The 27,654-nt window shown below is 37.5% G+C and overlaps 1 protein-coding gene across 1 annotated transcript in view; it reads right to left on the bottom strand.

Annotated features, from left to right (window-relative positions):
* Hcn1 (hyperpolarization activated cyclic nucleotide gated potassium channel 1) overlaps nt 1-27,654 on the bottom strand; it is a 336,525-nt gene that overhangs the window by 66,512 nt on the left and 242,359 nt on the right. Inside the window, exon 4 of the mRNA XM_048368455.1 lies at nt 26,174-26,392. Within this exon, the coding sequence (XP_048224412.1) occupies nt 26,174-26,392 (219 nt within the window). The remainder of the gene's footprint in view (nt 1-26,173; nt 26,393-27,654) is intronic.

Raw genomic sequence — 27,654 nt, 5'->3', positions numbered from 1 at the left:
TTGCCAACTGAATTCCCTTAAAAGTAATATCATAGAACATTAATTTTGTTCTACACTGAATAGTCTGAGTGACTAAGAAAACACTAGGGACATATCATTGGTCAGATAAGAAAAATGATAGATATAACTCTGTATCTGAGATTTCTAAATTTTAAAAAACAAGTTTTTGAAGAACAAGAAATAGGAAGCTATAGATAGAAACCAAAGTTATAAATAGTATAATCTATGTAGATTTTTGAAAATTACAAATTAATTTTTCTGTAGCTGTTTAATATTTACCATATATTACAGTCACGTGCTTTTTTTTGCTCTTTTATATTTAATTGTGTATAACAGTAAAAGGCTGCAATGTTCTCTCCAATGCTCCATGATGCTCTTAGCCAAACACACATCCACAGACACAGACACACAAACTCACATGCACACACATACACACTGAAGATAAATACTGTTTCATGAACATGCAAGCTAAAGGTAATAAAGGCAAGATGTTTAATATACAAGACTGCAACATTTGATAACTTGAAATTTCCTTTTTATACTGCTTTTGACTATACACACACATATAATATATATTGAGAATTTCAGAGTTGTAGTTTAACAGAATACTAAAGAAACTAAGCAATAGTCAAAGTTAGATAAAGAAGATAATGACACAGATATGATGTTATATATTGAGTAAGTAGAGATATGGACAGTGTTTGAAGCTTATGACAGTGATACTGATAACATTTTTATGATGACTTACAGTTCATAAAGAACTTGGTTGTACAAATAATATGTAGCTTAAGATTGTATGGTTTAAAACACTTTTTATTCTGATTTGACAATTAGTAAAAATGTGTTCAGTGTGCCTTTGTCAGCTAAAAATGACCCGCAATGAAAACCTTGAAAATATTTATTACACTTTATACTATGCATGTAGTAAAAATAAGACAGTGTTTGTAGTTTAGAGTCTTGATGCTAAATTCTACATATCCCCATATTAGAAATATGGAGCAGAAAAGCAAGCCATGTTGTATAATTCTAATCATTTAAGAGAGTCCAGGTCTGGATTTGACTGCCTTTGTTTACGTGTCATACATAGTTAATTTTCTCTTAAAGCCAGAGTTCCCACTGCTATCTTTGCTCAAACTTCTTTTAAAATATAAAATAGTACTTCTTAGAAGGTCAGCTCACTAGGCCTTTAACATACTAGAGAATGTTAATCTAGATGCAGTATTTATTTTCTTGATGTGGTATCATTGGAGCCCTTACATGTAAGGGAGAAGGAAGAAATTAACCAAGTTTAAATAATAAGTGACAAAAATTGTCTAGTTCAGAATATTTTTCATAGGTTTTCTCTAGCTACTGAGAAACTCAAGCCCAATAAACATTTTGTTTAAAGTTCTACAGGGCCATCTAAAATAATTCCTTCTTTTTACCAAATTCCTAAGTGCTTTTTTTTTTTTTCCTAACAAGCCTAATATAATCAGGAAAAGTAGATCATTTGCAAAGCCTTATTATTAACACTGTATCTGAAATAATAGGCTCTTTTGCCTCATCCACTTATCAATGTAGCCATTTTTAAGTTAAGAAAATTTTTGTGACAGACTTACAGCATTCTTGCATTTTATTTTAGATTGTAAGCTTATGGCAGGGAACTGTATCAATAATTACATATTTTTATATAGCAACCATTGCATTATACTCCTGGTGCTTAATAATTATTTTAAAAAATTATTTTAAAAAAAACTTACTACTTTATGAATCTGGACACACATGACTATGTATTTATCAAAATGTAGAGAGTTACAGGTAGAAATTGACATAATGAAGACTATATAGAAACTTCTTTGTGTTACTGGGACTCGGAACCATGTTTCTTGATTTTTTTATTTGCCTTTAGTGCTGAGGATCAAAGCCATCTTTTAAACAAGCCACCTACAAATGCCACCACTGACTGTTTTACTGAGTAATCTGTTGCACATTTGTAACAATGCACGTGAGATCATTGCTATTTGCTGATATTACTTCTTAAAGATTCATACATGATTCCACCCATTCAATCTTGGCTTGAGTCTGTGAAATATGCAGAAAGAAATTGGCATATTAAAAAAACAGGTCTATCAGGGCTTGTTGACAATAGTAAGCTCTAGTGTGCCAGGCAGTAGGGACAATGGCTAAAGGCTCTTAGTATCAAACTTTTTATATTTTTTTTCTTTTCATTGTAATCTTTAGTGTACTAAAGTTTTTATCTTTCAACAACAACTTAGGAACTGTCAAGAATGGGGTTTGAACTCAGGATCTGAGCGCTGCCCCTGAGCTTTTGTGCTAAAGACAAGCACTCTACCATTTGGAAACACAGCTCCACTTCTGGTGTTGTGGTGACTTACTGGAGAAAAGAGTCTCACAGTCTTTCCTGCCTGTATTGGCTTTGAACTGGAATCTTCAGATCTCAGCCTCCTGAGTCACTAGGATTACAAGCGTGAGCCATCAGAGCCTGGCAAATAAAACATATCTTGTTCAATGTCTTCTCTTTAAATTTTATGAAATTGAAAAAATTGATAAATTTCAAAGGAAACGTTACCTTCGGAAGTTGTAACCTTCATGGAAGTGCTCAGGCAAAAAATAGACTTCAAAAGATCAAGAGAAAATGGTAAAAGCCAGTAATCAAAGGTGTGAGACATTAAGAGATAGTTTAAAGGCTCTATGATTTGAGGATAATTATGTACTTTCTGATTTGGAAGTGTGGCTCTAGTGGTAAAGTGCTTGTTGTAGCAAGCAGAAAGCTTTGGATTAAACTCCATTAGATCTACACACAAATAATACACTGTCTCAATTTCTATGAATGTAACTTCCATGCTTTATGATAGTTGAAATTTTGTTAAGTGTGATAATTGCTAGTAATAAGAACAAATATGTTCATTTAAAAATACTGTGGGACTTTTATTGCCTTTGAAAATATGAGAAAGGAGTTTATTTTGGTAGAATATAATGATGACATTATCCATGTCTCCTTGGAGATATGTAGGTACAGAGACAACATACGCTGAACAAATCTTGCCCATTGGAGACTGAGAGGTGAATTCAAATTTCAATCCTGTCCTTGTGTTTCATGCTTTGGACTTGACCAGCCTGATCCTCTATTTCTCCAACTCATAAAATATTACTACAAATTACAGAAGTTATGTTTCAGAATAAAATATAATAATAGGTTAGCATGGTGGTTTAAGCCCAATAATCCTTGCTATTTGGATGAAGAGATCAGAGGATTATGGTTTGAGGAGATCACAGGCATAAAAAATTAGGAAACTCTGTTTCAACCAATGTCTGGACAAGGTGTTGAATGCTTGTAATCCCACCAATATGGGAGGCATAGTGGCTAAGGTCAGTATACGTATGTACCTGACATCCACAGAAACAAAAGGAGGATCACAACTCAGGTTGGCCTAGTTACAAGGTGCGAGGAGAAAGATCGCATCTCAAATTGGCCTACTCAGAAAAGACATAGACAAAAGGGGCTATAAATGTGATCAAGTAAGTAAGGTAAGGCACCTGCTTTACAAGCATAAGGCCCAACAAGTTCAATACACAGTATGGAAAAAAAAAAAGAGCACATGCCTTTCATATATACATCTTATTTCATAAATGTTTTCCAAATTATGACTGCCTTAATTAGAAACAATTTATTGCAATTTTACAAATAAAGATACTTGTAAAATATGGTCCAGGACATTCAATGATCTACAGAGTATGACAAACATGTGAACTTTTAAATAACAAGAGACAGGAAGACCCTCCCTTCGGTATACAGAGATGTCAGAGTTGGATATCTCCACATTCTAGGGCAGAAATTTTTCTTAGCTTTGAAACCTGTAGTTGCAAATCAGCAGTAAGCAGAACCTATTCAAAGTAATTTAAACCACTCTAGATAATTCAGGGGAATCATAGTGGAGACTTATTTATTAAAGTGCTTACGAAAACTAACCTGGAGTAAAGTGAATGCCTTTTGATAGAAATATTGTAAAATATTAGACAACTGAGAAAGGAAACAACTGCAAAGATTCACCATATCTGCATTCTAACACTTCCTTGACTCAGGAAAGTTTTACTTTATATTTTTAGGCTTGTGACTGATCTAATTAAGATGTTTCACATTTTTTGGATCCATTCATCTGTAGAGGGGCATCTCGGTTGTTTCCATATTTTGGCTATTGTGAATTGTGCAGCGATAAACATGGATGTGCAGATGTCTTTTTGATATCCTGAGACCTGTTGTTCAGGATAGATGCCTAGGAGTGGTTTGGCTGGGTCATAGGGTATGTCTATGTTGAGCTTTTTGAGGAACCCCCATACTGTTCTCCAAAGTGGTTGCACTAATTTGCACTCCCACCAATAGTGGAGAAGGGTTTCTCTTTCCCAGCATCCCCTCCAGCATTTGTTGTTGCCTGGGTTCAGAGTATAGGCCATTCTAACTGGAGTGAGGTAGTATCTCAGGGTTGTTTTTATTTGCATTTCCTTTACTGCCAGGGATGTTGAACATTTCCTCATATGTTTCTTTGCCATTTTTATCTCTTCTCCTGTGAAGTCTCTCTTTAGCTCCATTGCTCATTTCATAATTGGTTTACTGGGCATGGAGGGGCTTACCTTTTTGAGTTCTCTATAGATGATGGATATTAGGTCTTTGTCTGTTGCTGTGTTGGAGATATTTCTCATATGGTTGGCTGTCTTTCTAGTTTAGTGGCTATGTCTTTAGCTGTGCAGAAACCTTTTATTTTATAGTAGTCCCATTTGTCGAGTCTCTCCCCTATCTGTTCTGCCCCTGGCACTCTATTCAGGAAGTTCCTTCCTGTGTCTATAAGTTCTAGCATCTTTCCTACTCTGTCCTTCAGTAGTTTCAAAGATTCAGGTCTGATGTTGAGGTCCTTGATGCATTTTGAGTTGATCTTGGTGCATAGTAGGCTAGGGTCTACTTTGAGTTTTCTACATATGGCTGCCCAGTTTTCCGAGCACCAGTAGTTGAAGATGCTATGTTTTTCCATTGTATGTCTTTAGTTCCTTTGTTGAATATCAGCTGACTGTAAGAATGTAGCTTTATTTTTGGGTCTGCAATTCTATTCCATTGGTCTTCAGGTCTGTTTTTATACCAATACCAGGCTGTTTTTGTTATGATGGCTCTATAATAGAGCATGAAGTTTGGTATTGTGATACCTCCTGCACTGCTTTTTTTTTTTTTTGCCTAGAATTGCTTTGGCTATTCTAGGTCTTTTGCTGTTCCATATGAATTTATGGGTTGCTTTCTCTATTTCAGTGAAGAATGTAGCTAGGATCTTGATGGGCATTGCATTGAATTTGTATAACAATTTGGGCAATATGGCCATTTTCACTATATTGATTCTGCCTACCCATGAGCATGGGAGGTTTTTCCATCTCCTTGTGTCCTCTTTGATTTCCCTTTTTAGATTTTTATAGTTCTCATTAAAAAGGTCATTCATGTCTTTACACAATGGAATACTACATAGTGATTAGAAACGTTAAAATATTGGTATTCACAGGGAAATGGTCAGAACTTGAACAAATAATGTTGAGCGAGACAAGCCTAGAACAGAGGAAACAAAGGGGCATGGTCACATTGATATATGACTGTTAAGGTGGGGGCAGGGGAACAGTAGAGACCAAAAACAAAAAACTTCTTATCAGAGCGAGAATTGTGGGAAGACGGCGGAGGAGCAGCTGAGCCCTGCAGAGCTCCCTCCGATATCATAGTTTTCTCACCTCATAGAAACTGTTTCTCCGAGAAAGACAGCCAAAGTAAGTTCTAACAGTACAGGGATTCTCACCAGGAAGGAAAAATCGACTTTGCTGGTCTGAAAACACAGTTTTGAGCTCCGGGCGGCGTCCCGCCACGGCGCCAGCGCCGGCTCCGGCACAGTGCCGGGCACAGCCCCCCACACTCCATGCAGCTAAAGCGAGAAATACTCCAGATGGCAGCCGAGCACGGAGGACCTGACATCGCAGAGACAGCGTGAGTACCCCGCAAAAAAAAAAAAAAAATTATTCTCGCTTGTGCCCACAGTCCAGCTTCTGGAAGGCATCCCTGTCCCTACCGCCAGAGCAAAGCGCCATCTTTGCCACTGGCATAGGGTCAGACCAGACTGGAACTGAAGCGGGCCTGGGGAAAGCGAGGTCAAAAAAGCCATCTTTGAAAAGGGCAGGAGGGGCGGAATCAGTGAGAACCAGCTCCGCCCAGAAGAACGCCCCCTGCCCTGGTGGGAGGCGAGTCCGGGGCTTAGCCAGAGATGCCCCGCCCTGCCCGCCGGAACTTCTAAACTTAAAGCAAAAGCTGCGAGCAGCTACCAGGGGCACGGAAACAACAGACGGAGAAACAAACAGTTCCGGGGACAGCTAAACGGTCCCCTCACAGAGGAAACTAATTCCCAGCCCAAAACGGAGCTGCATTCCATAGCTACCTATGCCAAGGAGGCCGCCTCCCTCAGGCAAGCAACTCTTAGTGGAGCAAAACAGGCCAGAGGCGCCACACTCTGCTGAGTTCACAGTCTAGTCAAGTCCAGGCATCAAAGGCAGCGGCCCCACAGCAGACAGAGGAGCCACAGTTCCTGTGACTGCCCACGTCCCCATCGACAGAGGACGCCCAAGGCCTGCCTGCAAGCTGTGCGAACCTCAGAGACCCACGATTGCACCAACAGGGGAGAAGGTGAGAACTGAACCACCCCTTGCCAACTGAAATCAAGTCAAACCAGACAATCAGGAAAATAGACTGCAGTCCATTGCAGGGAAACCAGAGACTGGTTTCTTTTTCTTTTCAAACATTTTTTTTTAACTTTTCTTTTAAATTTTCTTTTTAATTTTTTCACACCTGAAACATCATTGGCAGTTTTTTTTTTTGTGTTTTTTTTTGTTTGTTTTCCATTTTTACTGGTTTGTTTTATCAAGTTTTTTTTTGTGTTTGTTTATTTGCTTGGGTTGTTCCTTTTCTGTTATTTCCCTTTTTATTTACTTATGCTTCCTTGGTAAATAATTTTTCTCTGTTTTGTGTATCTGTCTTCCAGTATTTTTACTTCATTTCTCTCGTTGCGTCCTCTTCCTCTAAAAATTACTTTCCTATAAATAACACCTACACCCTTTTCTGCTAACTCTCCAGTGTCTGTCATTTTATCAATGTTCTTTCTACTGATTCTACTCTTCTCCACATTTCCACGTCACTGAAACTAAACCAAAATCACCACCCCCCCAATACACTTTACTCTATTCTCTTTACTATCTCCAACTTACCCTCCTGACTTACTGCCTGGACCTCCAGGTTCCATTGACTCCTGGTTATTGGATAGAGGATATCCCAGCTTAATACGAGTGAAACAAAGGGGTTCATAGAGAAAGCCAGTCCTAAAAGAACTTAATATAAAAACAAGAATTGCGTATAAGGTTGTAACAGTAAATAAGTAACTACTGAATACAGGGCCCAGGATCAGATGTTATATTGAAACTGTATTCTTTAGGAACACCAAATCTAACTTTATAGACAGGTATACAAGTTATCTGTATATAATTGTGAAATTGCAAGATTTACACAACAGTGCTTGGTAAGGGCTGCTTTGGGTCTTAAACAGTGCTCACAGGTGCTGGTAGACTGGCATTCCCAATTCAAATGGGCAGAAGAAACACAAGAAAGATGGCAAATAATGAAGTCTTATCCCCCACCCAAAACAAGCAGGAAGCAGAGCAGTCAATCAAAAACATAGAAGAAAACCCCCAAAATGCTCTACAAAGTTTACTGATAAACATGATAAATGAAAAGTTTGAATCTCTTCAGTCAATTATGTTAGAGTGTGAGGAGGCAAAGCAAAAATTAATGGAGAATTTCATGGCATCCACAAATAGAAAGATAAGTGAGCTTCAAGAGTCAAATGAAAAGATAGCTACCCAACTTAAAGATTTGAGAGACAACACTCAAAACCAAAGTAATGAAGTTAATGAAATAAAGAAGTCCATACAGGACCTCAGAAATGACATGGAAATCATCAGGAAAGACCAGTCAGAAGCAAAAGAGATTCGAAATCAAGTAGCTAGCCTACAGTCCCGACTAACTGAAGCAGAGGATCGAATCTCAGGAGCTGAAGATTCCTTAGATTCTATGGAGAAAGATCAAAAATCAATACAAATCCAGTCCAAGCAACAAAACAGATCGCTACAGGAGATTCAAGACACAATCAGGAAGCCCAATTTAAGGATAATAGGTATTGAGGAAAACTTGGAGAAAGAGGTTAATAGGATAGGCAACCTATTTAACAGAATATTAGCTGAGAACTTCCCAAACATCCAGAAGGAAAGGCCTATACAGATACAAGAAGCATTTAGAACCCCAAATCGACCAGACCAGAATAGGACTTCCCACCGACACATTGTGATCAAAACAGCTTCAGCAGAGTGCAAGGAAAAAATACTCAAAGCTGTTAGGGCAAAGAAAACAATCACATATAAAGGAAAAGCAATCAGAATTACCCCAGACTTCTCAGCAGAGACCATGAAAGCAAGGAGAGCCTGGAATGAAGTATACCAAACTCTAAATAAAAATAACTATCAGTCAAGAATTCTGTACCCCGCCAAACTCTCCTTCATAGCCGAAGGTCAAATAAAAGTCTTCCACAATAAGGAAAAACTGAAACAATATATCTCCACCAAACCAGCTTTACCCAAAATCCTTAAAGATGTACTATACAAGGAAAATAATCAAGATCCCAACACAGACAGAGAAATGAACCCTAATTAGTAAACACTAGATCAAGAAATGGGAAGACACAGCTTTAAACAAGACAGTGATAATGAAAGGAACAAATGATCAAATCTCAATCCTAACTGTCAACATTAATGGACTTAATTCTCCAATCAAACGACATAGGTTCATAACTTGGATCAAAAATCAAGATCCATCTTTCTGCTGCCTCCAAGAGACACATCTATCCAGCAAAAGTAAACATCTTCTAAAAGTGAAAGGCTGGAAACAAATCTATCAAGCAAATGGCCCCCATAAGCAGGCTGGAGTTGCAATCCTAGAATCAGACAAAATTGACTTCAAATTAAAAAAGGTAAAAAGAGACAAAGAAGGTTACTACATACTAGTAAAAGGATCTCTCCAACAGGAAGAAATAACCATCCTAAATATCTACACGCCAAATGCAGGAGCACCCAACTTCATCAAACAAACACTACTGGCTCTAAAAACATTCATAGACCCAAACACAATGATAGTGGGGGACTTTAACACTCCACTATCACCTCTGGACAGATCAACACGCCAAAAACTGAACAAAGAAACCACAGAACTAAACAATTGCATAGACCAACTAGACTTAATCGACATCTACAGAATATTCCACCCAGCAAGGACAGAATACACATTCTTTTCGGCAGCACACGGAACATTCTCCAAAATAGATCACATCTTAGGGCACAAAGAAAATCTGTACAAATTCAGAAGTATCAAAATCATTCCCTGCATTCTTTCAGACCACAATGGAATAAAATTAGCACTCAACTCATTCAGCCACCACAGAAAATCCCACAATTCATGGAGACTAAACAACACACTGCTGAACCATCAGTGGATCATTGAATAAATTAAAACGGAAATTCAAATGTTTATGGACTTCAACCAAGTTGAGGGCACAAAGTACCAGCTCCTTTGGGACACAGCAAAGGCAGTACTCAGAGGAAAATTTATATCTCTGAGTACATACATCAACAAACTGGAGAAACAGCAACTCAGTAATTTAAGGAAGCACCTTAATTTTCTGGAGAGAGAACAGCAAGCCAAACCCCAAGTCAATAGACGGAAGCAAATAATTAAAATCAAATCAGAATTAAATCAATTAGAGACGAAAAAAACCATCGAAAGAATCAACAAAACAAAGAGTTGGTTCTTTGAAAAAATCAACAAGATAGACAGACCCCTGGCAATCCTGACCAAAGAACGAAGGCAGCACACTCAAATAAACAAGATAAGAGATGAAACAGGTAGCATCACCACAGAAATAACCGAAATTCAGAAAATAATAAGGGACTATTTTGCAAACCTTTATGCCAACAAATTCGAGAACTTGGAAGAAATGGATGATTTCCTAGAAAAAATTGATACCCCCAAACTCAACTATGAAGACTTAAACCTTCTAAACAGACCCATATCCAGTATTGAAATAGAAACAGCAATAAATGATCTCCCATCCAAGAAAAGCCCAGGTCCAGATGGATTCACCGCAGAATTCTACAAGGCCTTCAAAACAGAACTCACTCCAATATTTCTCAAACTCTTCAATGAAATTGAAAGAGAACGTTCACTGCCAGACTCATTTTATGAAGCCAGTATAACCCTCATCCCAAAACCAGGCAGAGACTCATCACGGAAAGAGGACTACAGACCAATCTCCCTGATGAACATAGATGCAAAAATTCTCAACAAAATTCTGGCCAATCGACTTCAACAGGTCATCAAAAAAATCATACACCACGATCAAACTGGATTCATCCCAGGGATGCAAAGCTGGTTTAATATACGCAAGTCAATTAATGTAATCCACCACATCAACCGGAGCAAGGTAAAGAACCACATGGTTTTATCGCTGGATGCGGAAAAAGCGTTCGATAAAATCCAGCACCCATTTATGCTAAAAGCCCTGGAAAAACTGGGATTCCAGGGAACATTCCTGAATATAATCAAGGCAGTTTATGACAAACCAACAGCAAGCATAACTCTAAATGGTGAAAAACTAAAGCCATTCCCCTTAAAATCAGGAACAAGGCAGGGATGTCCACTCTCTCCCCTGCTCTTCAACATAGTACTAGAATTCCTAGCCAGAGCAATTAGGCAAGAAGAGAATATAAAGGGGATCCAAATAGGAAAAGATGAAGTTAAACTTTCTCTCTTCGCAGATGACATGATCCTATACCTAAAGAATCCCATAGACTCTACCCCCAAGCTACTAGAGCTGATACAAAACTTTGGCAAAGTTGCAGGATATAAAATAAACCTTCAAAAATCAACGGCCTTTCTCTATGCTAACGACCCAAAGACCGAGGCTGAAATCAGGAAAGCAACTCCTTTTGCAATAGCCCCCCAAAACATAAAATACCTAGGAATAACCTTAACCAAAGAAGTGAAAGACCTCTTTGAAGAGAACTTTAAAAGCTTGAAAAATGAAATTAAGTCAGAACTAAGAAAATGGAAAAACCTCCCATGCTCCTGGATTGGGAGGATTAATGTAATCAAAATGGCAATATTGCCAAAGGCTATCTACAAATTCAATGCAATACCCATTAATATCCCAACACCATTCTTTAATGAAATAGAGGAAGCAATCCAGAAATTCATATGGAACAATAAAAGACCTAGAATAGCAAAAACACTCCTAAGCAGAAAGAACAGTGCTGGAGGAATTACAATACACAACTTCAAGCTGTACTATAAAGCTATAGTAATAAAAACAGCTTGGTATTGGCACCGGAACAGGCCTGAAGACCAATGGAACAGAATTGAAGACCCAGAATTAAACCCACAGAACTATGCCTACTTAATCTTTGATAAAGCAGCTAAAACAATAGTATGGAAGAAAGATAGCCTCTTTAACAAGTGGTACTGGCAAAACTGGCTCAACACATGCAACAAACTAAAACTAGATCCTTATATATCACCCTGCACCAAAATCAATTCCAAATGGATTAAAGACCTTGAAATCAAAACAGGCACCCTGAAGACACTAAAGGAAGGAATAGGAGAAACACTTGGGCTCCTTGGCACAGGACAGAACTTCCTTAACAAAGACCCTGAAAGGCTACAAATCAAAGAAAGGTTGGACAAATGGGACTGCATCAAACTCCAGAGCTTCTGCACGGCAAAGGACATATCTCTCAAGATAAACAGAAAGCCCACAGACTGGGAGAAGATCTTTACCGGACATTCAACAGACAAAGGCCTCATCTCTAAAATATATGCAGAACTAAAAAAATTACCTTCTTCCAAAACAAAACTGCAAAGAACCAATAGCCCCCTCATCAAGTGGGCTAAAGACTTACAAAGAAACTTCTCTGATGAGGAAATGAGAATGGCCAATAGACATATGAAAAAATGCTCTACATCACTGGCCATAAAAGAAATGCAAATCAAAACAACATTGAGATTCCATCTCACCCCAGCAAGAATGTCATATATCAAGAAAACTAATAATAACAATTTTTGGAGGGGATGTGGCCAAAAGGGAACCCTACTTCATTGTTGGTGGGAATGTAAACTGGTTCAGCCACTCTGGCAAGCAGTATGGAGATTCCTCAGAAGGCTCAATATAGAACTCCCCTATGACCCAGCAGCCCCACTGTTGGGTATCTATCCAAAAGCCCACAAACAAAATCACAGTAATGCCACCAGCACAACAATGTTCATTGCAGCACAATTTGTCATAGCGAGAAGCTGGAACCAACCCAGATGCCCCTCCATAGATGAATGGATCAGGAAAATGTGGTACATTTACACAATGGAATTTTATGCCTCTATCAGAAAGAATGACATTGTTCCATTTGTAAGGAAATGGAAGGACTTGGAAAAAGTTATACTAAGTGAAGTGAGCCAGACCCAAAGAAACATGGACTCTATGGCCTCCCTTATTGGGAATAATTAGTACAGGTTTAGGCAAGCCATAGCAGAGCATTACAAGGCCCAATAGCTATACCCTTAGAAACACATAAGATGATGCTAAGTGAAATGAACTCCATGTTATGGAAACAAGTGATATATCACAGTTGTAACTACTTTCAACGTCCTATGTGTATGTGTAGTTTCTATTATTGATGATGTTTTGTATCACCTTCCTATGTTTGTACCTACACTATCTCTGTAATCTTATCTGAGTATATTGGAAACCGTGTTTACTGGTATTGGAAGTAGGAAATTCAAAGGGAATACCAAATTCGAGAGACACAGGGTAAAAAAAGAGAAGTAACTACAAAAGCAATACTTGCAAAACTGTTTGGTGTAAGTGAACTGAACACCTGGGGGGGGGGGAGGGAAAGGGGGGAGGGAGGGGGGCATGAGGGACAAGGCAACAAACAGTACAAGAAATGTATCCAATGCCCAACGTATGATACTGTAACCTCTCTGTACGTCAGATTGATAATAAAAATTTGAGAAAAAAAAAAAAAACTTCTTATCAAATGGTCTTTCCACAGGTTTGGGTCAGCGACCTTATATTATGTATCTAAAACCAAACAACTACTAAACATAAAAAGGTCTAAAAAAGACCTCTCAATGGATAACAATATCTCAACAGCTATATATGTATAATCATATAAAACAAGGATACACAAACTCTGTTGTTGACGTTATATTTAAAGTTCTAGGTGAATTTCATTTGGCCTAGGCCACGTGGCTACTATATATGATTTTGGTACACTGGGTATTGTATATATGCCTACCTGATCTTGGGAAGGTAAAGAAAAACGAGAGTGTAAGATATCACAAGAAACGTACTCACTGCCCTATTATGTAACTGTACCCCTTTTGCACAACACCTCGTCAACAAAATTTTAATTAATTAAAAAAAGATGTTTCAAAGATATGATGTTCCTATTCACCTGTAATAATACAACAAATAGACTGTAGTTCTAAAACAAAAACTAGGGGAAATAAAATTGTCCAAGAGTATAAGGTATGAAAAGCGTGTATTTAATGTTCATATTAACTGTTGGCATAAAGAATAAGGCCATAAAGAATAAAAGTAGTCAGCTTTATACTTCATTCCCACCTAGTACTATATATGAACAATTATGTGAATAAGGATGACCCTAAGTCATTTAAAGTGCATTTTGAATCCAGGGGAGATTAACATACATTTAATAGAAAAAGAAACATTCAGAGCTGGAGGGCACCAGGGAGAAAATTGATTCCAATCCACTCATTCCACAGATGAGAAAAAGAAGCTTTGAGTAGCAAATTCATTTCCACATGTCTTACATCCAGTTAGTAAATTTCTTCAAGGATTAAAAACAGGTCCCCGAATTTTGAACCAGCATTTAGTTTTAATTATCCTCATGGACAGCCTATTGTTCCATATATCTTATTATACTTTGGTTCCTCTTAATTCTTGGGTCAGACTTCTATATTTTGTTAACTATAATAATTAATAATATAGAACAGCAATTTTGTCCTATGTCTACATAAAGAGGTAGTTGGAAAATGTGCGAGAGAGAGAGAGAGAGAGAGAGAGAGAGAGAGACCTATTATCTTCCGGAAGAACAATGTGTTATGTATTTGAGCTGGAAGATGGAGTAAGATTCTGGCAACATGAGGATGTTTTCTCTTGCCCTAATTGGGAGCTTATGTACCTTTCTCTGCATGTAAACATCTACAGTGATAGATCCCATCCATTGGTCCATTGGTCCATCTATTTCATTGGTCAGTTTTATAATATTGGGTCACTAATATGTATTTTTAGTATCATGTGAATTTTACTGAAATCTTCCTTTGATCTATTTAGGAAAATTTTCATTTCACATGGTTTCTGAAGTGTATATGTCAAAAATAATTTTTTTATGAAGATAAACCTTAAAATTTAGTCATAGCCGTTTTGATTTTTTTGAGAGCACATAGAATAAATGATTGGGAATGTCCTGGGAAAAGTCTCTCAGATGATATAAAACTTGCAAAATTTTATCTCAAGTATTAATCCAAAGCAATGGTGTAGTCCTTAATTATTATTAGTGTCTTAAGAAATGCCATATGTTTCTTTCATTACTCAAACAATAAAGACAACCATCATTATGTAAATATGTGTACAAGATCTATGAAAAGAGCTTCAACTGATACATCTTTCAGGAGAAGGTTAACAAGGTGTTTGAGTAGCTCCATAGTACACAATCTTGGGTTCTGTTTGTTATTGATGTACTTTAAGTATTAGATGACAGCAGAAATATGGCTGATCTAAAAGTTAATAAATGGCTGGGGATATGGCCTAGTGGCAAGAGTGCTTGCCTCATATGCACAAAACCCTAGGTTTGATTCCCCAGCACCACATATATACAAAATGGCCAGAAGGGGCGCTGTGGCTCAAGTGGCAGAGTGCTAGCCTTGAGCAAAAAGAAGCCAGGGAAAGTACTCAGGCCCTGATTTCAAGCCCTAGGACTAGCAAAAAAAACCCCAAACAAACAAAAAATAAAAGTTAATAAAAACTACTAGGAGGGATGATGAGTTCTCAATCAACTGAAAGATTTCTGTTTGGGATAGATTCTTGTGGAAATGATGGCATGTATAGTTGCAAACCACAAGCAAATGGCAGATTAGTAGAAAGGTAGGAAAATATATTCAAAAACTACTAATTGAAAAAGTAAAACTTGAAAAGGTGTTTGAAGAATCTGAATCAATTTTCTATTTTCTACAAAGGCTTAGTATATGCTAAGTGAACACTGTAGGGGATCCAAGTCATGGTGGGTTCTGGGGTTTTCATGTTGTAGTTTGCTAAATTATCTGCTATTAAATGAGTTCATAATGTTTTCATTTTCATCAAAAAGTTAATACAGAAAATTAAATTGAATTATATATATATTACATTATACATACAATATATAATATAAATTCAATTAAATTATATGTTATATATTATATATATTATGTGTAATATATAACATATACATACATAGGTGGCAGGGGAGTTTGAACTCTGGGTCTTGTGCTTACTATGAAAGTGCTCTGCCCCAATCTTTTTGTTTGTTTGTTTGTTTCATGGTTGTACAGACTTTATTTTATAACAATGTCATAATATTCTCAGGTTCTAGAAACACTTTACAAAATACTAAGAATATTATAACAGGGATATAAGTAGATTTTTAGTATTAAAACATTAAAAACTTATATAGCACAATGCTTAATTTTAGTTATTTTTCATAAAAAGTCTCATATTTTTCCCTGTCTGGCCTGAGTCCTGATCCTCTATTTACACTACAGCATGATCTCATACACCACTATGGCTAAAATAGTGTCTTGCTAATATTTGACTTGGACTAGGCTTGGCAAAAATAGTGTCTTACTAACATTTGACTTGGACTGGCCTCAGACTGTGATCATCCTGATGGCTATTATCCAGGTAGGTAGAATTACAGGTGTAAGCCACCAGGCCTTGCTTAATGTTACATATGTTTGAATACTCACGCACATAAAGCAAAACAAACTAAGTCAAAAAACATGAGATTTCATGGCACAAACCCCAGATGATACTTCATTCCACATACATGTTGTGCCTTTTTCATACTTGTACCTGTACCTCCACTTTATATCTATGGATTAATTAATGCTGTATTTGGGTGGCTGGTATGATTTTGAAGGTACTCCCTAAAACTCAGGTGATAGGTACCTCACGTCTTTGGTTAGGTTGATCCCTAGGTAATTTGTTCTTTTTTTAGCTATTGTAAATGGTATTATTTCCATAGTTTCCTTTTCTGTTTGTACACTGCTGGTGTACAGAAAAGCTGCTGACTTTTTGGGACTGATTTTGTATCCTGCTAATATGCCAAAATGGTTTATTAGGTGTAGGATTTTGGGGGCTGAGTTTTTTGGGTCCTTCAAATCTAAGATCATGTCATCTGTGAATAGGCATAGTTTAATTTCTTCTTTGCCAATGTGGATCCCTTTGATGTCCTCCTCTTGCCTTATTGCAATGGCTAGGGATTCCAGCACTATGTTGAAAAGAAGTCATGAGAGTGGGCATCCTGGTCTTGTTCCTGAGTTTAGGGGGAATGATTTTAGTTTCTCCCCATTTAATATGATATTAGCAGTTGGTCTGTTGTATATGGCTTTTATTGTTTTGAGGAATGTTCCATCTATTCCTGTTCTCTCCAGAGCTTTTAATAAGTATGGATTTTGTATTTTGTCAAAGGCTTTTTGGGCATCAAGTGAGATAACAATGTGATTCTTGATTTTAGTTTTGTTTATGTGGTGAATTACATTAATAGATTTACGGATGTTGAACCATCCTTGTGTCTGTGGGATGAGGCCAACATGGTCATGATGTATAATTTTCTTGATCAGTTTCTGGATACTGTTAGCTAATATTATATTGAGGAGCTTTGCGTCTGTGTTCATTAGTGATATTGGTCTGTAGTTCTCTTTTTTGTTGGGTCTTTGCCTGGTTTTGGGATGAGTATTATATTATCTTCATAGAATGAGTTTGGGATTTCTCCCTGTTTCTATCTCATGGAAGAGTTTGAGGAGTACTGGTATTAGCTCCTCACTAAAGGTTTTATATCTTTTTGATTCAGTTTGGGCAGTTTATACTTCTCTAAGTATTTATCCATTTCTGTAAAATTATTGTTTTTTAGTGAGTAGAGGTTCTGGAAATAGTTCCTTATGATTGTTTGAATATCGTGTGTATTTGTTGTAATTTTTCTGGTGGAGTCTCTGATTTTATGGATATGCCTCTCTTCTCTTCATTTTTTTGTTAGCCTTGTGAGTGGTCTTTCAATTTTATTTATTTTCTCAAATAACCAGCTTTTAGTTTTATTTATTTGTTGAATGGTCTTTCTATTTTCAATCAGGTTTATCTCTTCTTTAATCTTTGTGATCTCTCTCCTTCTAGTCATTTTAGATTCCATTATTTCTTGTTTCTCCAGATGTTTTAGTTTCATCGTGAGGTTATTCACCTGCTCTTCTTCCATTCTTTTAATGTGAGTGCTGATGGCAATGATCTTGCCCCTTAGCACTGCCTTATCTGTATCCCATAGGTTTCTTTGTGATGTATTTTCATTGTCATTATGGCTTATGAATTCATTAATTTCATCCTTAATTTTGTCTTTGACCCAAGAGTTTGATAACAGTGAGGGGTTTAGTCTCCAAGTATGTGTATAGCCTCTGTGGTATCCTTTGTCACTGAGGGTTACCTTGCTTCCACTGTGGTCAGATATAATACATGGGATGATGTCAATGCTTTTGTATTTGCTGAGGTTCTTTGTGTGAGTTATGACATGATCTATTTTGGAATATGTTCCATGGGCTGCTGAGAAGAATGTCTATTGGGTCTCTGTAGGGTGAAAGACTCTGTACAGATCTATCAGATCCATTTGGGATATGGTGTTACTTAGGTTTGGGCTCCCTTGCTAATTCTCTGTGTGTTGGATCTGTCTGTTGGAGAGAGTGGAGTATTAAAGTATCCAACTACCAACTACGATTGTGTTTGGGTCTATCTTGTTCTGTAGTTCTGTGAGAATTTGCTTGACATATGTAGGGCCTCTTATATTCGGTGAGTATAAATTTATCACCATGATGTCTTGATTCTGGATTGTTCCTTGTATTAAAATGTAGTGCCCTTCTTTGTCTTTTTGAGTTGATTTTAATGAGAAGTCCAGCTTGTCTGAAATCAGGATGGCAACTCCTGACATTTTGGTAGGTGCATTTGCTTGGAAGATCTTGCTCCATCCTTTCATTCGGAGCCTGTTTTTGTCCCTTGCTGTTAGATGGGTCTCTTGAAGACAACAGATGGCAACTTTTTGTTTAAGAATCTACTCTCAGTCTGCTCCTCTTTATCGGAGAGTTTTAACCACTTATATTCAAAGAGATCATAGATAAAAGTGTTTTTTTTCCCTTCCATTTTCCTGTTAGTCTGTTTTTCCTCACCTTTTTTCCTTGTCTTTATTGAGCTCGGTTTGAGTTGAACCTTACTGCCCAATGGGTGAGCGCGACCGTCTTGGTTGTTGCGGAGGTGGTCACCCTCACTGCACTTGGGGGTGGGTAGGTTCTGTGTCTTTCTCTGCAGGACTGAGCTCTGCTGCTGTGTTGTGCTGATGCTAGTGTGCCCCTGATGGGGGTTTGCGGGTCCCTGATTCTGCGTGGTGTGGAGACTTTTCTCTTCTTTGATTCTTTCCCCACTAGGTGCTGTGGTCAAAAGAGCTCATCTCTCAGCTTGAGAATTGCCGCTGAGGGGCGGCTTGCCCGCCTGTGTGGCGTGCTCCTGTTGGAGCAGGTGTTGCTGTTGAAGGCTGGCCCGACCACCTGTGTGGAGTGGGCCTATCAGAGCAAGCGCTGCCTCGGTGGATCCTGCCCACTTCTGCAGTGTCTGCTGATGAGAGCGGTGCTGCTGCTGGGGGGCTCTGCCCGCCTGTGCAGAGTGCGCCTTTCAGAGCGGGTTTTGCTGCTGAAGGGGCAGCTTGCCCACTTGTGCGCTCCCGCAGGGGGTTGGGTAGGAGATGCTCCTGCTGGAGGGCTAGTATGCTGACCCGTGCTGGCCCTCCGGGGGCACGTGCGTGTGTGCTCTAGTGTTTCATTTGGGGACATGCTGCCCTGAGTTGTTGGAAGGTGCTTGTGCCCTCTCGCAAGTCTGCTGTGGGGGGCGGTATGGGTGGATCCCAGCAGTTACAAGTGTCTGGGAGCGGGTTGGTGCAGTGCCTCCACTGTGAGTGAGGGGCATGTGTTTGGGCCCAGGTGTCCCTGTTGGGCTGGTATTGCACACCAGCAAGCCTGTGACTGTTGTTCAAAAAGTCCTCGAGGTCCAGGGCACCTCAGGTGGTGTTCCGAGGCCTGCCAGTCCCCAGGCCACTGCTGGGGGGGTGGGGCGGGGTTGGTGCAGACAGGTTCAGTCTTCCCAGCTGAGGCTTTGAGGGACACCTAAGTTGTTTCTTGGTCACTTTGTTAGGTGCTACTCCACCTCTGCTAGCTTCCATGTCCTCCCAGAGGCTTTAGGGTATGGGGCTCCTTTGTTCCCTCAGGGTAGGGAGGGGGAGGGAGGGTGCTCTAGCTTCTTTGTAGGGTTTGGGTCTCTGTTAGAGCTGGTCTCCCTTTGGGGGGGGGCAATGGGGAACTTACTGGTCCTGTACTGTGTGTGTCCTGTGCTGCTGTGGGCTTTTCAGGGCTGTGGTGCTGGGGTGTGACGACCGGTCGTTTGGTGGTGGCGGTCCCAGCTCTCCCCGTCTGTGCCGCCCAGTTCCCCTGCTGTTGTTGTCTGTCCCTGGCTGTTCGGTCCCTGGCTGTCCGGTCCCGCACCGCCTTCCTTCTCGATCAGTCTGCACTCTGCCTGGGGCCCGTGGAGCTCCTGCTGTCTGGACTCTGCACTGCTGGCATGACTTTTTGGCTGTTGCTTCTCTGGCCGCTGATGGTCTGTGGTCCTGTTTACTGGCGCCGGGTCCCATTTCCCAGCCCAGGGTCAGTGGCGGGGGGGGGGGGGGGGGGGAGGTGGGGCGGGGGGGGGAAGGGGAGGCGGGGGGGGGGGAAGGGGAGGCGGGGGGGAAGGGGAGGCGGGGGGGGGAAGGGGAGGCGGGGAGGGGGTTACCCTGTGGATTTTCCGGCTCTGTGCAGGTTATAGGCTCTTTTTTTTATTGTTGTTCTTTTTCATTTCCTGTGTTTCTCTGTTGCTTCTGGTTGTTGGGTTTGCTGGACTCTTGATGGGGTGTTGGGTGTTGGAGTTCCCAGCTCACTATTTGGTTGGAGCAAGTTGGGGTGCTTCCCTATTGTGACGGCGCCATCTTCCTCTCCAAACTCTGACACTTTTGAAAACAATTTGACGTTACAGAAAATGCTCTGAGAAATACTCTGATCTAGCAGACTCACTCTATATGATACTGGGAGTATCACCTAAGTTTTGACATAAACTTAAGTTCTATGCTGCCTCCTTTGTCATTATGGAAACAACAAAGTGAGTTTTCTACTTTCTGATGCACCATTGTATGTATATGAATTATGTACTAAAACAGTAACTAAAAATCTAAGACAGAATTAAAGTAAAAAAAATGAAATTTTGCTTATCATTACAGTTAGTGAGTATAAACAACTCACTTCTTTGAAACTGTTTTGGGGAGTTTCAGTTGTACTGATGTGTCCTTTGTTTCTGATGTGTGTATAAAGGGTTTTCACATCTAAAAAACATCAAAAGCTTCTAGCTAATGCATATGTAGAATTGACTGTATCTATTTATCTTCTACAATAGTGAGATTCCCTCTGTCCTGGAAAATACTTTATGATCTATTTATAACATGACTTGTCAGGTAGGAAAAACAACTCTTCTGTGAGTTTACAGAGGAAATTCTAAAATTAAAGCCACTCACACATCCCTTTAGATCTTTACTGCAGCATTAGATGTTCTGTAATGAACCTTAATAAACCAAGTTCATTTCTTCCAGTAAATCAAAGTTCTCTTTATAAATCTAGTGGAGGGATATAACAGGATACAGTGGTTACACTGCCACAAATATCGAAATGTGCCGTTTACATTATGAATAGAATCAAAGAAAAAGTGGGGAAAATATGCAATGTGTGATATTCTTTTTAAGTCAATAGAACTCATAAAATTTAATAATGTAGTAAAAATTCATTGTATACATAGCCCCAAGAACTTAAACTTAAACAAAGTAAAGCTTCTTAAGTGAAAAATTATTTATATGCACACACTGCCACTTTACATCTTCCTTTACAATCAAATGACATTAACCAGAGAATAATTTAATTATCCAGTTCATCAGATGTTTCAGTGGTTCCAAGGTCAAATGTTTTGTATATATTTTTATAAATATTTCAATTTTAATTCAGGCTCAAATTTTGGGTCTTATTGTATGTTTTGTAAATGTAAGAAAATAAATAAACACATATAATAAAACAAATCCATATATCAATCAATAAAATAATACAGAAACTGCAATCCAACTTTACAGCTATTATCAGAAGCTGTTGTATGCATTTTAAATAATAATAGAGATTTCAGGGAAGTAAGGAAGACCTATTGTGGACATATTTTAACATTGCCTACAGTTCTAAAACCATGGAGCCCACACTACACATGTGGGAATTTTCATCATTGAACACAGAGCCATAGTACACAAATTATCACTGAAGAGAAGGGGATACCATATCTCTTTGGGACTATGTCAAATTATAAAGACAAAAATCAGTGAGATCAGTGATTAGTAATTAAAAAATACTTTTTCCTCTCAGACTCAAACTTCCTTTCTTTATTTGCTTTAATTTTTACAAGTCTTAGCTAAAGGCAATTCCTTCTTTCAGGTGAGAATGTAAAATATTTGCAGCAAAACAAGTGATTAGTAAGCAGGACAAGTTATAACACAAGGTCTTCATCGCCTCTCACAGAGATTCTCAGCCCTAAGATTTGCCTGCCAACATTTGGATGTACTACTAATTCAACATAAAAATACATTAATTTCAGTTCCCAGGAAGCAAAGTCTACATGGTATATTCACAGATATTTTCTGTACTAATTAACAAGCCATGTGGGAGTTATGCTCATGACATTTTCATTTTTGAAGGAGGAAAAACCACTTATAAATTATGAAGAAAACCAAGGAAAACCATCTTTTCGCTGAATGGACATAGATTTCAGATTTATCTTTTCTTCTTACGAATGATCCAAGTGAAAATTAGATAATTAAATAATTTTTTATTTAAGCACTGTGTATACATGGCTTTCTAAAGTCAAGCTAATCATAAATCTTAATTCCTCTTTTCTTAAGATAAATACCCCATAAAAATAAAAGCACAATAGTGGTTCAACTGATTATGTCTCTTTAAAGAAAAAGAGGTGAAAACCAGGTAACTTCAGGTTCTTATTATTGAAGTTGTATAGTTGAAATATACAACATCAAAGACACAAATGTTCCTAACATGGTACTTATATTTCCTCTGGAAAGAATACTATAGGCAGGAAGGATCTGGAAGACAACATACTTTTCCAAAAGGAAAAGCAACTTTTTCATGAAGTGTGAGTGTTGGTGAAAGTGTATAAGGAAAATGAACAGTATAGCAGAAGGATTTCCTGGCTTTGCAGAAAACAATGTTGAGCTTCCTAAAAGAGAGATTTGGCTGAGAGGTCCATAAACTTTAAAGAGCTTATCTGCTTTATCCTTCACCCAAATTCGTCATCAGACCTCATTAAGTAAAATTGAGAACTCAATAGGTCTCACATGGTGCAAAAAAGATTTTATATCAAACGTATCAGCAATAGATCCACTCAAATACAGCTTAGTACATCTGCCAGACAGATTTAAATTGCTTTTTACCTCCTATTTACCCTTTTCTTCTCACCTGAAAAGATAACAATTTCTAATTAGATTTATGATAGGAGGGAGAAAAGAAACTATGGACCAATCATCCTTTGTTACTGTGTGCTTTTAGCACCTGAAAAACAAGTTGAATTTGTGAAAAACTAAATTTTCTCAGGAAAGATAAAATTCACCAAATTAAAAGTGGATATTTTTGGCCAAAATAAAAATTGGTTTGGTTCTAAGGTTGAGTTTGTTCAGCACAGTTATACAAATTACTCCACTTCCTTGTAATGCACACAGAATAAGGGTAGGCACATTTTAAATACTACTCCTTTTACACCATAGGTATTTCTGAGAAAAAAGTAAAATGTAGCTACTTGAAGTATAAAATATGATGAGCCATGAGATCAGGAATGTTTATTGTGATTGAAATGAAATTTTAATCTTTAAAGCCACATGAAGATTATCAGATGTATTTTAGTCAGAAAAGAAAATGATAATGGCAATGGGTGATGAAAATGATGGTATAAATGTTATAGCCCTGTCACACTGTTAGCACTAGAATATTACTTAGTTAAAGGTCTCACAATAAGGAACCTGGTACTATAGAGATACATAAACACAGGGAGTTCCCTTGGAAGAATGAAATTTCAAAGAATGACATTTCAGAATAAAACCATGGGCTGGAAGACATGGAACAGATCAAAGTTGATCAACCAGTTTGCTTTAGGCAGTGGGATAAATGACATAACTCGCTGCAATGTTACCACCACCAAAAGATGGTACAATTTGCTTTGATTACATCGAAATATATCATCACTGGCTATCAAGAAGTAAACTATAATACCAATATTAATTATAGTGACAGAGTTCCAGTGTACCCAAAGGGAATTATTAAACATGAGAATAGAAAAATAGTCTATAAACAAAATATTCATATATTATAGATGGGGATGAATATTATAAGATTTTTTAATAAGAAACTTCCAGAACCAGGAAACTCAGACATAAAGCTGACTAATAATTGGCTTCTGGTAAAGAAATACGATGTGGGGAATGATTACAGTATTCTTCCTGATGCAAGGAACATGTTTTGAAACTGGAGATGCTGGTGGCATAATATGCAAATGGACAAAGCACCAACAATTGTACACTGCAATGTAGATAATGGTGACGCTGAGATTATGGGAATTTCATCTAAACAAAAACTAATTTGCCAAGAAATTCAAATGGTCAAAGCACAAAAGAAGCTCTCAAACATCAATACATTATACAGATAAATAAAGCAACCATATAATATTGTTAGAATGCTAGGATATATATCTATATCTATCTAGATATCTATCTATCTATAGCTGAAGAATATGATTGTGGAGATCTGTGTAAGAATAGAAATAATTCTGACTAAATATAGAGTATTGTGGAACTAAAGTTACTGGCAGATATTGGTCAGAAGACAAATAACTTTCTCTCTCTCTCTCTACACATACACATATACATATATATATATATATATATATATATATATATATATATATATATATATATATATATATCTGTAACAAGCATTTGTCAGACAAAAAAGTGTTTAACTTGAAATACAACAAAATTAACATCTTTGCATGTAAATGTCTCTGACTGGACTGGAGGTTTGGCTCAAGCGATATACCACCCACCTAGCAAGCTCTACAATCCTTACTCTAGGTAAAAATAAAATTATGATAGTAGAGTTAAATAAATTCTGTGCCTGCATTAAATTTGGCTTATGACTTCCTGAACCCAGAAAAATATGATTATTTTACTATGTAAGACAATACCAAACTGTGAAATTATATTTAAGAAAATATAAACCATTAATGCAGAAAAATGAGAAAAGATTTTTTATCTATAACAAAAAGTGAGAAAAGACGAGAGTGTAAGTCTAAAGTCCATTTGAATTTATCAATTTTAGTATAATTCAATAGGATATAGATTCTTTTCCCTCACTATGCTTTCTGTTCTTTACAACTTAATTGGAGTCTTCATTTCAAAGAACCTTAAATCAGTTTTGAGGGTATTCTTTTCATTACATGACTAATGAAATACCATCTTTTTGTTCCTTTAGGGTTGGTTTCAGTGTAAGGATATTCAAGGGAAATAAAATACTTAGGTTCTCTCTTTTGTATCATGTGATTATAGTTTGAAGACTTCTGTAAGTAAAGCAACAGCTAAAATAATGTTTAGTTGTTTTGAAATTGAATAATTGAATCTGAGTTAATGTCACTCGGTACATATATTCTAAAACCATTTTAAGTACAACTTTCAGAAATACTCTTTGGTGAAGTGAACATGGTGTGTTTTGTCAGGAGCAAAGGAGCCTATGTTCACATTGAGAGAAGCCTTTATTATTATACAGCCTAATAACAATTATACATTCTTTCAGCTATAAATAATTTTGATTTTTCAGAAGTTACTCACTTTTTTCAGGAATATTAGTAGTGTTCAATTACCTATTAAACTTTCAATGTAATTGAGTACATGTTGTTAATGCAATGAATCAATCATTGCAGAAACTTACTTTAGTCCCTCTCTTTTCAGAAAAGTTTAAAGTAGACATCATTTTAATTACCACATTGTGCATAAGAATACATGACAGCAGCTTTTAATATGCATGTTTAAGACTGTGAGGTTTGATGAGTTATCTAGATATAAGTGCAACATATATATATGCTCAGCAAAGTGTGTGGATTGTAGTATCAATTAAGATGATAGCATGCAGAGAGGGGTTCTGCAAGAGGTCTGTTCAATTTAGACACTGATGTCCTTCTAACTTATACTAGAGAAGAGTTTTAATGCAACTATTGAAATATACCTTCTAAATGTGATATATTTTGAAACATGATTATGCATTACATTAGCTTCATATATTTTAAGACACATAGCTATAATTCTTCTATGAATGCAATTCTAGGCCTATTTTTTAAATTGATTATTCTAGACAGGAACCAAAAATAAAAGAGTACTATGAAGATCATGAGAAAACTTCAAAATATCAAAACAGATTGCTTTCTAATTTTAAAAATGTTAACTCATTATAATTTTGATCAGAAATTGTGTAGCTTTAAGACAATTAATCCAGTTTACTAAGTACTGGGATGAAAATTTGAGAGATAAAACAAAGTACCTTTTCTTGATATTGCCGCCTTGAAGAATCCAATGACTGGATTAAAGCTGTGGCGTGGCCCACAAACATCGCATAGCAAGTTGCTCCCACAATCATACTGAGCATTGTGATCCAGAGATCCGACATGCTGACTGGGGCCTGGGCTCCATACCCAATGCACAGCATGTGACTCATAGCCTTGAAGAGTGCATAGGAATACTGCTTTCCCCAGGAATCATTCTGGAATATAAGAGGAAAAAACAACCAGAGCAAGCCATTAGGATAGCAGAATGAAAGTATGATTTTACTGAGTCCCAGCTCAGTAGTCTGGTCTCCAGTGTGCTTAAGACACATCTGGGCCCAGATTAACAGCAGTCAGAGCAGAGGCAGCAATATTATCAATTAGAAGAGACAAGAATGACTTCCCTTGCCAGCAGGGAAAACAGTAGTGGTGATCAGCTCACTGGCCTATCATTGCCAGCATTCTGTGCTGTCTGCATAAGTATTAAATCTAAGTTTCCTGACAATACATGTGACACTAAGGCAATAACTCTTGTCAATAATTTTTAAAAAGAGTTGCACACACATTTTAATAAGTAAATTGAGAGGCTAGAAGATTTTAAAATGCATAAAGAACTTAATATAAACAAAACTCATTTGACAAATGAGCAATGAATCAAAACAGGAATTTTTTAAAAGACATAGACCCACAGAAACATGAAAAAATGGTCAATATATTTTATTTATCGGGTATATACAAATCTAAAAAACAGTAAGAATGGCTACTATCCCAAAAGGTTAAAAAGATAAAAAGTACTTGGAAGAGCTAGAATTAGCATATAAACTTTTAGGCTGATACTCTGGGTGATAAGCAAGTGAATACAAATGAATTAACTGAAATATGGTAGACTCAAGGGAGAATTCAAATACTGTAATTCCTTAAAAATGCAACATCAAATTCAACAACATAAACACAAAGAAAAGGGTGCTTGAAAGGGTTGGAGTAAGGTCAAGTGGAGGTGGATACATGTATGAGGAGGAGAAGGGTGGAGGAGAACAAGAATACAGTCAAAAACTCAATGTACTTTCTGAAAAATAAACTGAGGGAAGGGATGGGTTGGGAAAGATGGGTAAGAATATTGAGAGGGGTGACACTGATCAAAATGTGTCGTATTGTAAACTGCTTTGTTAAATGGCAACTACTTTGTACAACTAAAGGTAACAAAAAAATTAAAATTAAAAGAGTGCTGGCAAGAATGTGAGAATGTGATGATTGTTTTCATAGAGTTTGTGGAATGATAAATAAGTGTACTCAATATGGAAAACAGAATGGAATTTTCACCAAAAAAGTTAAAAATAGAGCCATCATAAGAGCCAGCAATCCCACTGAAGGTATATATCTAAAGGAACCCTCTATTAACTTCATTTTACTGGTGAAAATAAAGTTCAAACATGCTCATGGTAAGTAGCAGCAGCTCTTCACTAGATCTCTGGCCTACTAT

The sequence above is a fragment of the Perognathus longimembris genome, chromosome 19 (genome assembly GCF_023159225.1).
Source record: "Perognathus longimembris pacificus isolate PPM17 chromosome 19, ASM2315922v1, whole genome shotgun sequence".
NCBI classification, from domain to species: domain Eukaryota; kingdom Metazoa; phylum Chordata; class Mammalia; order Rodentia; family Heteromyidae; genus Perognathus; species Perognathus longimembris.
The sequence above is the reverse complement of the archived record's forward strand: the minus strand, read 5'-3'. Positions and strand labels throughout refer to the sequence as shown.